The sequence below is a fragment of the Suillus discolor genome, assembly GCF_016758755.1.
Source record: "Suillus discolor strain FC423 chromosome Unknown F5147scaffold_48, whole genome shotgun sequence".
NCBI lineage: Eukaryota > Fungi > Basidiomycota > Agaricomycetes > Boletales > Suillaceae > Suillus > Suillus discolor.
In genome coordinates, this window is record NW_024541295.1 from 276,223 (window position 1) to 289,121 (window position 12,899).

The 12,899-nt window shown below is 48.7% G+C and overlaps 4 protein-coding genes across 4 annotated transcripts; 2 read left to right on the plus strand and 2 right to left on the minus strand.

Annotated features, from left to right (window-relative positions):
* Positions 1–297: 297 nt before the first annotated feature.
* Positions 298–2,336, minus strand: F5147DRAFT_708002 (uncharacterized protein). Its single transcript, XM_041438107.1, has 7 exons — positions 2,153–2,336; positions 2,082–2,097; positions 1,901–2,028; positions 1,467–1,842; positions 944–1,414; positions 643–894; positions 298–593 (listed from the first exon to the last, which is right to left on the minus strand). The coding sequence occupies exons 1-7, from the start codon at positions 2,291–2,293 to the stop codon at positions 550–552; spliced, it is 1,428 nt and encodes a 475-aa protein (XP_041290148.1). The 5' UTR covers positions 2,294–2,336; the 3' UTR covers positions 298–549.
* A 100-nt stretch (positions 2,337–2,436) lies between these two features.
* F5147DRAFT_776436 (alpha beta-hydrolase) lies at positions 2,437–4,495 on the plus strand (the record flags this gene model as incomplete). Its single annotated transcript, XM_041441855.1, has 5 exons — positions 2,437–2,731; positions 2,782–3,033; positions 3,088–3,214; positions 3,269–3,479; positions 3,533–4,495. 5 exons carry the CDS (start codon positions 2,437–2,439, stop codon positions 4,493–4,495), a joined length of 1,848 nt encoding a protein of 615 aa, XP_041290149.1.
* A 331-nt stretch (positions 4,496–4,826) lies between these two features.
* F5147DRAFT_581182 (uncharacterized protein) lies at positions 4,827–7,513 on the minus strand (the record flags this gene model as incomplete). Its single annotated transcript, XM_041431590.1, has 2 exons — positions 4,827–7,323; positions 7,377–7,513. 2 exons carry the CDS (start codon positions 7,511–7,513, stop codon positions 4,827–4,829), a joined length of 2,634 nt encoding a protein of 877 aa, XP_041290150.1.
* Positions 7,514–8,792: 1,279 nt separating this feature from the next.
* F5147DRAFT_754382 (quinone oxidoreductase putative) lies at positions 8,793–10,545 on the plus strand. The gene is made up of 8 exons (XM_041440287.1): positions 8,793–8,982; positions 9,031–9,204; positions 9,270–9,375; positions 9,439–9,553; positions 9,662–9,900; positions 9,956–10,067; positions 10,124–10,315; positions 10,371–10,545. Exons 1-8 carry the CDS (start codon positions 8,836–8,838, stop codon positions 10,396–10,398), a joined length of 1,113 nt encoding a protein of 370 aa, XP_041290151.1. The 5' UTR covers positions 8,793–8,835; the 3' UTR covers positions 10,399–10,545.
* The last annotated feature ends 2,354 nt before the right edge of the window (positions 10,546–12,899 follow it).

Below are 12,899 nucleotides of genomic sequence, written 5' to 3' on the forward strand. Positions count from 1 at the left end.
CGCATCAGCAAGAGAAAAACGTATGAAGATAATTCCATTGAAACCCGGGAACCCTGCCGCAAGCACCGCTTTCCCTCCCAATAGCAACACCACACAACACTCCAATAGTGCGACTCAAGTTCAATCTTCGCAAGCACAGGCTGCTGTCTCCGCTTCCACCGCACCTCCCGTCGCTGACACAACTTCGCACCTCAATCTCGATGCAACGATCAAAAACGCTGGACGCTGGACTCGCTTCTGGCTGTTTTTTTGTTGTACCTCTCCCGAGTATACCCATAGTCATCAATAGCATACCCTGTCCCTTTTCTTGCCCTTTATGAAGACCTCTCCCATCCCATCCTTCCAGTACATAAAATGGAAAATTATCGATCACTTTACATACCACGGTTGAATCTATTGTTTGTCGTTGCCAACAAGCCTTCACTGATCGGGAAAGCGAATGATCCCAATAAACATATGTACTACTGAAATGAAAAACACTTGCATTTGCGTGCTATACATGTGTAGATTGGCTCCGGTCACATCAAGTGCAAGAATATGGAACGTGAATCAGTCCAACTCCAACACCGTCCCGCGTTGTACACTTCCCCAACCTGATGGAAAGTCAGCTAATGAGTATGCTGAGTTCACATAAACACTTGCCTACAAGTCGCCAATGCTTCTCAATACGTCTCGAAAGCGCGACCTTCTCTCCAACCTCCGTACATGCGGGCGAAGTCAACTGAATCTTCGCGAGATCCCCTTTTACACTCAACACCCGTCCACCAGTCGACGTTGACCCGATGTTGATCAATAAGAGTTCGTTCTTGGCAAGTTTCGAGACTTTTGTTTGTTTCTTGTCTTCTGTACGAACTCCCAGCAAACGGCGGAGAAGGAACAAACTAATTTCAAGCTCTAGATTCTCTTTAGAACGCGGCAGCATATCAAAACCGAGGATGCTCACCGGTATAGACCTTCGGGAGCTTCCCAACCGCGCCCAGCACTTGACCCACAAGACGATCCGCTCTACACAATGTAGGATCAATCTTGGTCCCAACACCAATTAGCCCTCCTGGGACTGCAAACTGCAAGTGATTGTTCTCCGCGTGCAGAGAGACAATCCTGCTGAAGATCGGCTTGCAGCGATTCCGGCCCTGAGTGTCTTTCGTCACAATTCCCGGACGAATCTCGACTTCTTGCCCTAGCCGTAGGACGCCTGTGAGGATAGAGCCACCGGCGACGCCGCCCTTGAGTTCATCGACCTCGGCACCAGGCTTGTTGACGTCGAAGGAACGGATGACAATGAGACGGGGATCGGAAGTGAAGTCCCGGACTGGGATAGGTATGCGCTTTACAATGTATTCGTTCACAGCGTCGATGTTGTATTTCAGTTGCGCAGATATAGGAACGATAGGTGACGACTCGGCCACCGTACCTGTTAAGAGAATTAGTACGATATGGAATGATACATGCTACCGTGGACGCACCCTTGACGAATGCAGCGATTGATTTTTGGTGCTCAAGAGCCTGGGCTTCCTTGATCAAGTCGACCTTGTTCTGCAAAATAATGATATTTTCCAGCTTCATGATCTCAACTGCAGCCAAGTGCTCCGATGTCTGCGGCTGAGGACATGTTTCGTTTCCTGCGATCAGAAGAAGAGCAGCGTCCATGACTGCAGCACCGTTAAGCATGGTGGCCATCAGAATGTCGTGACCAGGACAGTCCACGAAGGAAACATGGCGAATGAGTTTCATCCTGTGACCGCATCCTGGCCGTTCGCAGGGAGGATTGTCTTCCTTGTCTGAGCGATACGATCGATAGCAGCCTGGGCGAGGACATGCTTCGTTCTCGCATTTGTAGATCTATGATGGTGGTTCTCGAGATTAAAGATGGAACAGATGCAAATCAGAAGGAACATACTTTTGCATTTGCATAACCCAACTTGATCGTGATGTTACGAACGAGCTCGTTTTTGAATCGTACAGTCATGACGCCTGATATGGCCTTCACCACCGTCGATTTTCCGTGTGCGACATGACCGATCGTTCCTGTAGAGATAACTCAATGGCTAGATCATATGTACTCGCAGAAGTCTGCGCACCCAAGTTAATTGTAGCCTAGAAGGATCGTGGTCAATGAATTGCTTCAGATACAGGAAAGCTGGTTGCGCACCTGTTTCGATATTACTTCAGGCGAAAGTGGCGTCAGCTTCGTGATATCTATGTCAATCTTCGGGACATCCTCCAGCTGTTCCTCCTCTTCTTCAGAGTCTGATTCTTCGTGATGTTTTTGCAGAGTTTCTTCGTCTGACATTTTGTGTGGTCAAGGTAGGAGGTCGGTCGGCGCTTTTGAGCTGTGACTCGAAAAAGTAAATCTGAATAATAGTGGATCATGCGTTAACCCTAATCGAGCAACTCATTGATTCTCACTTTCATGCATGTTTCTCCAACGAAATCATGAACAACGTCCACTTCCCAGTTCAAGTCGTGGCTTTATTTCGACGTCTCATCAATGTCATGACTACCTTTTCATTATCTAACCAGTACCTCATATCAAGAGTCAGAGCCGAAGATACCCCCAGTCACACACCCGAAGTCCACACCACTTCCCATGACACTTGGTGGAACCCGTTGTCTCCGAATAAGTGGGACTGGCTTCGTATAGGGTTACTTGTGAATAATGCTTTAGAGCAACCAACCAAACGCCTGACTCCAACGCTCCCTCATTGGACCTCGAAAGGCAAGTTACTACGTTTGGCGTTCACCAGTGTTCACCAGACTCATACAGTCGTCCATAAACAGGCCGATGCTTCTTCAAGGACGATACTAAGTCATCGCCTCTAAATTTATCCCCTCCTGATTCGAAGGTGTCATCTGAGTCTCATACCACCGCTCTTGACACATCTTCTATCAATTCCAACTTGCCGCAGGGGAAATTACCGCCTCAAGAACCATCCGAGGGTGATTCCACTGACACCATTCATCGCTTACTGCGAAATCCAACACTGTATGACCCGATCAGAGCCCCTAGGTTTCCGATTGTCCTCTGCCACGGTTAGTTCATCTTAATTGGTTCAGTTAGAGTGAACCACACATATTGATCCATAGGGCTATACGGATTTGATGTGCGAGGTCCTGCTGCATTTCCCAGTCTCCGAATGCACTACTGGGCCAATGTCCTCAACATTCTCAAGAAGAAGGTCGGAGCAGATGTTATTGTTACAGCGGTACCCGGGTACGGTCATCAAGCTTGGTATTGGACTATTTCTGATTTTGTATATATACTTAGAACGGGTTCCATAGCGTCGAGGGCAGAAAACCTTGATCGATTACTCCAAGAGAAGGCTAGAGGACGAGGCGTCAATCTCATGGCTCATTCCATGGGAGGTCTCGATTGCCGCCATCTCATTACACACGTGCAGCCAAGTGAATATATCCCATTATCCCTGACAACAATCAGCACTCCCCATAGAGGAAGCCCCTTCATGGACTGGTGTGCGGTAAGTTCCAACGTTTTACTCTTACTTTGCAGTGCATTCACTTCAACGCCAAGGCAAATATCGGCCTCGGAAGACGACCTCAGGAAGAAATATTCAAGAAAACGACCGAGATTAAGGAGCAGTCTATGTCGGAAAAGGGGACGAGCACTGAGAAGCGCGAGACTTCATTCTCCTTGTCACTGGCTTCTTTGCCATCTTCTTTCACAACGCTCTTGTTGTCCATCCTGGACTCGCCTGCATATGCCAACTTGACATCTTCCTACCTCAACAACGTGTTCAATCCCGCCACCCCTGATGATCCACGTGTCAAGTATTTCAGCGTCACTGGACGTATCGCCGACATGAGCATTTGGCACCCGCTTTGTCTCCCAAAGATGGTGCTCGATGAGTTGGAACAAGATGCAAAGGAGCGCTTCAAGCGGCAACACGCCAACTCAGGGGCTACATGTGCACCTCTGACATGGGAGCATGACGACCAGTGGGGAAACGACGGCCTCGTAACCGTGCAGAGCGCAAGGTGGGGCGAATTTCTCGGGACAATGGAGGGCTGCGATCACTGGGAGATCAGAGGTGCCCGGGGGTTGGAATTCAATGTCGACTTGCCGTCTGTGCCCTTGACGAGCTTAGCGGGTCGCGTCGGTGCAGATGGGTGGGCGTTTGGCGACTGGTCGAAGTTTATTCGGGCATGGAAGAAGCAAGAGAATGGGTATGAATTTGCTGGTGCTGGAGGATCTTCGATGTCGTCATCGAATCCGAGAGTCTCCCGAGGGACTAGGGAGGAGATGCGCAAGGAGGGAGAAAGTGACCCCGTTGTGAAAGCGTCGACGGATAAGCTCTCGGCCGTGTTCGATTGGATCATCGATCAGGTCCCATCGACGAGCAAGTCGTCTCGCCCTGGAGACACTTCACAGAAGCAGAAGGTCAAGAAGTCTGTCAAGCACGAACTGGCCTCCAAGTTGGATCTGGAGAGATTTTATGTTGCATTATCCCGGAAGTTGTATGACGAGGGGTTGTAGATCAATATCGAATGTAGTCTAGTCTATTATATTGAAGACGTAGCTCTGCAAATTCGCCGCACAAGTCGACCTAGCAGTTGCAGTTAGGGTAGGCAAGTACTATAGATCTCTTTCATCCGGGCTAAAACATATAGTGACATTCCGATCACCTAATGTGCGGAGATTCCGTTGCTATTCCACGTTAAAACCATATGCATGAAAGACAAAACAAAACAATAAAAATTCAATCAACGACAGTGAGCGGCAACGACAAAGACGTCAGGGTGCGCATAAGGACGAACGAAGATGGTAAGGTGGTAAGAGCATAAGAAAATAAACAAGCGAGACAATCTTACAACACACTGATCAAGCCAGCATCATTTCTGATTAAACCCGTCTTTGTCTCCACCTCCAGGAAGTACTCGAGTGCTCTCCTGGCCTTCCTCTCCATCTCCTCTGCGTTCTTAACTTCTTTGCCTCTCTCTTCCATTGCAGCTCTGAAGCGCTCCCTGAGGTCCCAAGATGCCATGCGCAAAACCTTCCGTGTCTCCCTGCTGACACGGCCAGCATGGGCATTAACGAAGAGTTCATTCTCGGTTGTGTTCTCGTCAACGGCAACCAGGGATGTACGGATGCGGCGACCGATGGTGCGTGGAATAGTGTTGGGTAGTTCAAGAACGAAGTAGCCAGTTGCACCTATAACGAAAGCGCCCAAAAGAGGAGCCGCCCATTTCCTTGCAGTTTCGTTTCCAAACAACTCAGAAATGCGTACGATACCATCGATAATGCCTCGGGCACCAAATGTCTGACCACCAACCATTGTTAGTGCACCGACGCCAACGGAGACGACACTGAGCGCAGTAGTAGGGCTGGTCTCATCCTCTGCTTCTTTCTTGTCATCAGCAAACTGAAGCCAGAGTCGGTGGAAGTCAAAGATATCGAGGGCAGACGTGTCTAGCATGTCCGGGCGCTGGGAGAGACCAATGCCAAGATTGTGGACCCCTCCAGCCACGACAGCGGTGGCCGTTGAAGAGGAACGGCGGCGGAGTCCCTTCTTGCCTGGACGCAACGAGAACATGGCCTCGGGCATGAATACCCTTCGGGACTTCCCGACTCCTTCAGGAAGATTGGCGTCGCCAAGCTCGCCGATCTTCTTCACCCCTGCAGAAGCAGTGGCGCGCGCTTCATCCTCAGCTAACTTCACAGCTGCATCCAAGCTTGCCAACAAAGCCTTCTTTACGTCTCTGGCATAATCCCAAATGCGAAGGAATCCAGGGAAAGCTGGCAGGGAAATAGTAGCATGATTAATGCCAGGCAGGCCTTGTCCGACGCGCTCGATAGCAGAGGAAAGGATGGCTTTTGTTCTGGCACTCGTCTTCTCTGCCCCTAATTCCTCCACAGACTCCAGATTTTCTTCCAATAATTCTTGGCTGCCCTTCATCTTCTCAAGAACTGGCCTGACACGCGTCAAATCATCTTGAGCGCGGTCAAGATCAGATTGGGCAACGATGGCATTTGCGCCAACCAAAAGATCAACATCAGATAGGAGGTTGGAGAGGTAAGTTGCGACAGGCTGGAGCTTCGATTTGGAGCGTTTGACGAGAACGAACGAACGAAGCGAGGATTCCAGGTCGTCGAATGCTGGGTTGGCTGTGTACGGTCGGAGAGCAGCGGCAGAATCAACGAAGTGGACAAGGTCTTCAGCGTCCTCATACGTCCCAGGGCTCAGTTGCTTGATTTGCTCCAGTACCAACCTCTTGCATTTCTCCTTATTTTTGATATGCTCGAACTTGTTCACGACAATGAAAAGGTATGCCTTCTCGTTACTAGCGTTCCATAGGAATTCCTTGGAGGACAAGGTGAAGTGGTTTTCGGCGGAAACGACAAAGACAATGACGTCAATCTCCTCCTGACGAGTGAAGAGAGCCGTTGTCTTCAAACTATCGCGGTTGAGACCGGGTGCATCAATTAGGGATATATCAACAACCCCATTATTGAGCAATGATTCCGATGGTGCCCGGCTGTCAGAAAGGTATATTTTCAAGACTGGCTGAACACCCTCATTGTCTGAGACAATCGTCTCCAAGTCTGCAAGCGAAGCGCGAGTGAAGGTCGACTCATCCGAGATGCTATACACCACACCCTCCTTGATGATATGAACTTCCTCCTTGCCATTATTCTCAGCAGCATCGTGCACTTCGCAAAAGGCGGTTGTGCAGGGCTGCTGGTCAATTGGCATCACCTCACGCCTAAGAAGGGCGTTGACAAAAGTGGATTTTCCAGAATTAAGGTCGCCGGTGACAAGAACCTTCGATGAAGTGTCCTCCACACGAAGGCGGAGCTTATCCATATGATTGACAGAAGCACCGATACGTTCGTCCAATAAACTGGCAATAGAACCTTTTTCGAGGTGTGATACGAGAGCGGCGGGGGATGTGGTCGAGCCATGGGGGCCGAGCTTGAGGTCCAGACGAAGGATATTAAAATCTCCATTCTGGGACGACAGCATCAACTTCTCCGCCTCGCATGTGTCCCGTTCACCCTGACTCGTGCCTTCATCCACAGGCTTGACATCAGTACCTTCCGGGGCATCGGAAATTGATGCAAGTGTGACAGCTCGGGTCAGGCCCTCCCGCACAGGAGTATAAAGGACTTCTGTTTGGTTGTTTGGATCATCTGCGAACGAAAGCGAACGGCGAAGAGAGCGACGGGGCTTTGTCCTTGATGACGATGAAGGCTCTGCGGAGGGTTGCTCGTGTAGAGTGGGGTACCTTACCACCCACTCCTCCTTGCTGAACCGACGCAGTTCCCCAAGAATAGACTTGGAGGAATCAAGGGCCTGAATCAGACTGCCCGACGCATCAGAAAAACATAAAAAAGTAAGGAAAGGTTCCAAACAAACCGATCCTTTTGTTCGATGTAGGCTTCTTGAACATCCTCCACCTTCAAATGCTTCTCACCACCATGATTTGAAACCAAAGGCTCCTTCGCCAGCGATGAAGATGACCGAGCTGGGGCGGAAAAGTAAGACTGAGCCATTGCAATAAATGGCCTTTGTGGCTCCAGACTACTTGAAACGTCGAGCACAAGTGAAATAGTGAGCTGTGTGTGAGTTCGACGCTGGTCGTCAATATCAATGATGATGCGTGTTTGGCCAGCCGCTGCGCTTACTCAGCTGTTTCCGGTTCTCCCCGACTTCCATCAACATTAATCATGGGACTTAAGCTTCAACCGTTTACTGGCAACTTGCAAGCACTACTGCTTTACTTCGCAGGTTCTAGTGGCTTTGCAGCATCTGTTACTTATCGAGGACGACGATTTCGATGTAAACTATGCAGGCACTACCCAATACGGTGACAATTGGACGGTGTTTTGAGACGGTATTATTTTGTTCTCCCACTTTGGTTCGATGAAACTCACAAAAATATGGTTTAGGGAATTGCAAAATTTATTTGCAAGCTACAATCAACAAGACATACATGGATGATACCTTGCGCTGACCTATATTCGCCGGTGTTTTACTTGTGAACCTCAAACTCAAGGCCAGGAATTTGAATTTACCTGTCATTGCCATCAACCATGAGGCAGCGATAGCTTATGCGCGATACATTCGCAGTGCTGACTTATCCCACCAGTTTTATTATCTTCCGGTGTTCTACTCTGGCGCGGAGGATACCACTCTCTCGGTTACGAATGATATTGGAGCTGGGGTCGAGGACAGTGCTTAATGAAGTTGATCATGCCAAGAGATAACCATTCATTTCCGCATACTCAGGCATAGTGTGGTGGGCACATGTTGACATGAGAATTTCTCATTAATGAATGTCGGCAGAACAGTGAACCTTCTGCAGCTATCGGATGAGTATCTTCTTCTACACTTTGAATCTGATGATCCAGGCCTCCTTGTCGTTGCCTTACTGATTGCTATTCTTGTTTCCCTGTGTATCCCATGCCCCCCTTGTGATTCCCCAGTGGTGAGCATTTATAGGACAGTTCAGCTGATGGTCCTACATAGTCGGGAAGAATTTGAGAACAGGAAGGACGGTGACTGCAATTCGGTTTCAAATCAAACTCTTTCTATTTCATGCATCGACCATCTCAGTTTGAGTTCATTTTCGATCACACCCGGACCGCCGACTAAATATCGTTGCTTCGAGAACGGTGACCTTTGAACAACTTCTGATGTCAGACTTCCATGCGATGTCTGCGGGATATTCTTTCCAGAGACAGCTGGGTAGTCGCTGAATATTCGTGGAATACAAGACCTCCTATAATTAGTTATTCCAATTTGAAATGTGGAAGTCCGGACCATTTTGAATCCATCTACGCTCACATAAGCAGTTTACAGGGACAACGAGAAGATGCTCGTTCATACCATGACGCCCAGCGCTACTCTGATGTCGAAAATGCACGCCGTTTTAATCAAAGACGGGCACGGTCCCATAGAGAACCTCTACATTGGGGAGACAGATAAGCCGGTCCCAGCAAAGGGAGAGGTTTTGGTAAAGGTTCGTGCCTTTCCTCATCTTATGGATCTACGTGAATGTTCTTGGTAGATCGTCGCATTCGGCCTTAATCGCATGGACCATTACCAGCGTCAGGGTGGCTACCCTATTCCCCCTGGCGCTTCCTCCATTCTCGGTGTGGAGTTCTCTGGACGTGTGACTGAACTTGGCGAAGGAGTAACAAGATGGGTTGTTGGGGATGAAGTATTTGGTCTCGTGGGCGGCGTTAGTCGATTGCCGCAGTCAAAGTGTATGTTCTTCACTGACTAAAACTGTCACGGCTATCTCAGGGAGCTTATGCGGAGTTCATAAACTGTGACGAAGGACTCTTGTTGAAGAAGCCCGGTCACTTATCTTGGGTGGAGGCAGCTAGCATACCAGAAAACTATATCACAGGTGAGTACGGCAGATCAGCCAAGCGGTTGGCTTCGGTTCTGACTGCTTTGGGATCATTCTTAGCTTATCAAGCTCTTGTGAAGTACGGGGAAGTCAAGAAGGGCGATCATGTACTCGTTCACGCAGGCGCTTCTGGTGTAGGCATTGCGGCAATTCAAATAGCAAGGGAATTAGGAGCGTGAGTGTTTTTCACCGGTCTTCAGTTTCCCGGTCCTCACTGCCTTCGATACTTTTCTTCCTTGCGGTTCTACACGTTCTTGCTGAATACGTATCACGTCGTTGACAGGGCAACCGTTACTGCAACGGCGTCTACTGCAGAAAAACTTAATTGGCTGCGCTCCATTCCTAACGGGGCGACACATACCGTCAATTACAGAACTGAAGACTTTGCCGCGGAGGTCAAGAAAACCACCAACGGCAAAGGCGTCGATATCGTTATAGATTTCGTTGGACAAAGTCATTGGGCCAAGAACGTGGAATCCCTCGCTATTGATGGTAGGATGACGATATTGGCTGCTATGAGTGGTAGGCATTTGTTGTGTCTCGAAGTCCAAAAACTCTTGACTAAGTGGTTGGTTAGGGAACGAAGTCTCCACAGTCAACCTTGGCCCGATCATTTACAAGCGTCTCCGCATTCAAGGTTCCACGCTACGCTCCCGTAGTGTACAGTACCAGACCGAGCTCATCACAAGGTTCTGTCACGATATTGTCTGATGTGATTCACTTCCAGACTAACTCATCTTATTAGCTCGATTTTCCGTGATATAATCGATAAGGTAACTGGTGTCAACGGAGGTGGCCCGATACGGACTTACATCCACAAAGTGAGTATATTCTTCTGCTCTTCTGATGCCGTCGGACACGGACATACAATTCCACAGGTGTATCCTTGGACAGAGATCCAAAGTGCTCATCATGAGATGGCCGACAATAAGAATAGGTGAGCACTCTGTTTCCATCGGAAGATCTAGCGGAGGCCGAGACTTCATTGTTAGCGGGAAGATTATCGTTGAAGTTCGATAGAAACCCGAACAGTGTACTAGCCGATATCGGGTTCCAAGAATTTGCCAGCTCTTCGCTTGATTTGACCGCTTATATCTATGCATAAATTTTTCCATGACATGTGAGGTAGGCAGTGCGAGACGGAATCAATGGTTGCTGTTAGTCATATTCGTTCATTGGACGTGAATGTGGTGTAAAGTTTGGAGGAGTCATCGGATGTCAACGTCCGCTTGCTACAAATAGTGCAAGAGTGATTGATATACAACGAGCCCCAAATCAAGCCGATCATAGGAACAACGGGGCTCTCCGGAATCCAATCGTTCAATTTTCAAGGGTCAAATCTAGTATGTGCTAGTGTGCGCCCTTACATGTAACGATGGTTCGCTGCCTTTTCACTGCTATTGTCAGACTCGACATGGATTCCTCGGGACCTCGGTATCGAGTTGTGTTACGCTGCCAAGGAGGTTTAGGATTTGGGCGAGTCTCAAAGAAGGGTATATTCAGTGGGCATCCTAACTTTCATGACTCACTGTACGATACCACTCCAGTACTAGTCCAGGTAAGTGCCAGGCACAGAATTGGCCAGACAATTGCATTTGTATCACAGAAGAGTGCTAGCAAGAGCGTGCCTTGATCATGAAGGGGAACGTACGTTAGTCACGAGTATCAAACTTACCACTGAATTTGACCAAGATCTGACACTGGATGTATCGGAAGTTCGGACCCACACAGTACTAGCTAGAAATGACGAATGCCCGTGAAACAAATCGGCAATCATAAGTATACCACAACACGTGCCGAATGCTGCGGGGAAAACAAATGAAATGTGAATCCGAAAAGTACTGGAAAAAGAGAAGGGTTCTAACGATGATGAGTCTTCATGACCATTCGAAATCTCCAAGATGGTGGGTGGGACTAGATCTGTACAGCATCGGAGGTAAGAAGTGTGAGAGAATGGGGCGGCAAACGCCGCTCTACGTACACAACGGATCTATGGCAGGAACGAGCGGCAGCCTGTGCTACCCACCACGCTACCTACTCGTTGCGGGTTTCCTCCATTGGTAAACAGCTGCCCTGAGATGAGCGCCAATATTAATAAACTCACGAGCAAGGTTGATGTGCCTTCACGAGCCATTGCGTATCCGTGAGAGTACCCCCTTCCTTTATTCTCGATCGGGCTTGTCACGGTGTCGGTCCCGGCAATCCAGATCTCGAAATCTTTCTTAATTCAATACAGCAAAAGGCGATGAACCTGCTACCTATAAAGAGCCTGCCCCAATGCCTGCTCAGTCATTCAGAAAGCACTCCTACCACCACTCCAGCAGCGTACCAGAACTCCTCCGAGTCCAATAAACATCTCCCATCATGAGCAGCCAATATAACACCTCGAACACTTCGCAAGCTGCCTACGCTTCATCCAAGTCGTACTCGAGCAATCCCAGCTCGCAGTCACCTTCTAGCCATTCAGACTCGTGTGGTCAATCACACTCGCAGTCTTCACAATACTCGTCGCAGCGCACCACCATTCGTGCCGGTGCCAGCACAGTCGTACCAGTGTTCTTCTGACGTGCTGTGGCCCAGAACGTTTTTGCCTAAACGCTAGACGTTACCTCACGCCACATGGCGTTTAACGTTCGCTCTCCGAGCGCGCTCCCATTCTTCGACAACCCCATAATCATACACCACCGTCATAATTTCATCACCACGACCCTCACACTCCCCACCGCGTGCGCTGGGATGTATTGCCGCCTAATCACAATTTAATATGTGCAAAAGAAGATTTGCAGGGAAGGAAGGAGGAGGAAGATCATTCAAATTTCAATCCTGGCCAAATCTAAGTTGTATCATACGGACCATACTTTGATTCACCACAGATCCTACTATGTATTTGGCATTTGGCTTGCTATTTGGTTACAGTAGCTAGTAATTAGTAATTGCTGGAGTTAATTCGATTGTACTCAGCGGGACATTGCAATGCGGTGGCGCTTGTGGATTATCGAAAGCACGGATGCTGCATGTTTATTATAATTGCCTGGCGCCAGAATATCGGAACTTGTCTTGATGCACGTATATGGTAGTATCAAAGACGAGGACACTCAGCCTGTCCGCGAAACGCCCGGCTGTGATGATGACTCCCATAACATGTTGAGTGGCCGCCGATCAGAGACTAGATATCGTCATGTGTGCTGATATGTGATCGTATATAGACAGGGTCTTTGTCATACAAAGTCATACGTGTTTGTGTATAACGTTGAAAAACCACGTAAATGTATGGGGACACTCACCAATTCCCTGATGCCGGCCTTTGCAGTGCATACATAGTACCATGACAGAATGATTGCCGATCAACAACCTCAGGCTGTGCTTTGCCAGGGATCCAAATACGTCAAATCAAGTTTGGCTAAAGTGTTTGTACTGCGCATCGAACCAACATGCGGTGCTGACCGTGGAGACAGGTATCCTAGATGATTGATGATGCATGATGCGCTATCGCGGTTGTTTCAACTTTCTATCGTGTTTCA

Coding starts and splice junctions, on each gene's coding strand:
- F5147DRAFT_754382 (XM_041440287.1), top strand. CDS start 8,836: ATGCTCGTTCATACCATGACGCCCAGCGCTACTCTGATGTCGAAAATG. Junction 9,901..9,955: donor GATATTGGCTGCTATGAGTG/GTAGGCATTTGT, acceptor GTGGTTGGTTAG/GGAACGAAGTCTCCACAGTC. Junction 10,068..10,123: donor CAGACCGAGCTCATCACAAG/GTTCTGTCACGA, acceptor TCATCTTATTAG/CTCGATTTTCCGTGATATAA.
- F5147DRAFT_708002 (XM_041438107.1), bottom strand. CDS start 2,293: ATGTCAGACGAAGAAACTCTGCAAAAACATCACGAAGAATCAGACTCT. Junction 1,843..1,900: donor TGGGTTATGCAAATGCAAAA/GTATGTTCCTTC, acceptor CCACCATCATAG/ATCTACAAATGCGAGAACGA. Junction 594..642: donor GAAGCATTGGCGACTTGTAG/GCAAGTGTTTAT, acceptor ACTTTCCATCAG/GTTGGGGAAGTGTACAACGC.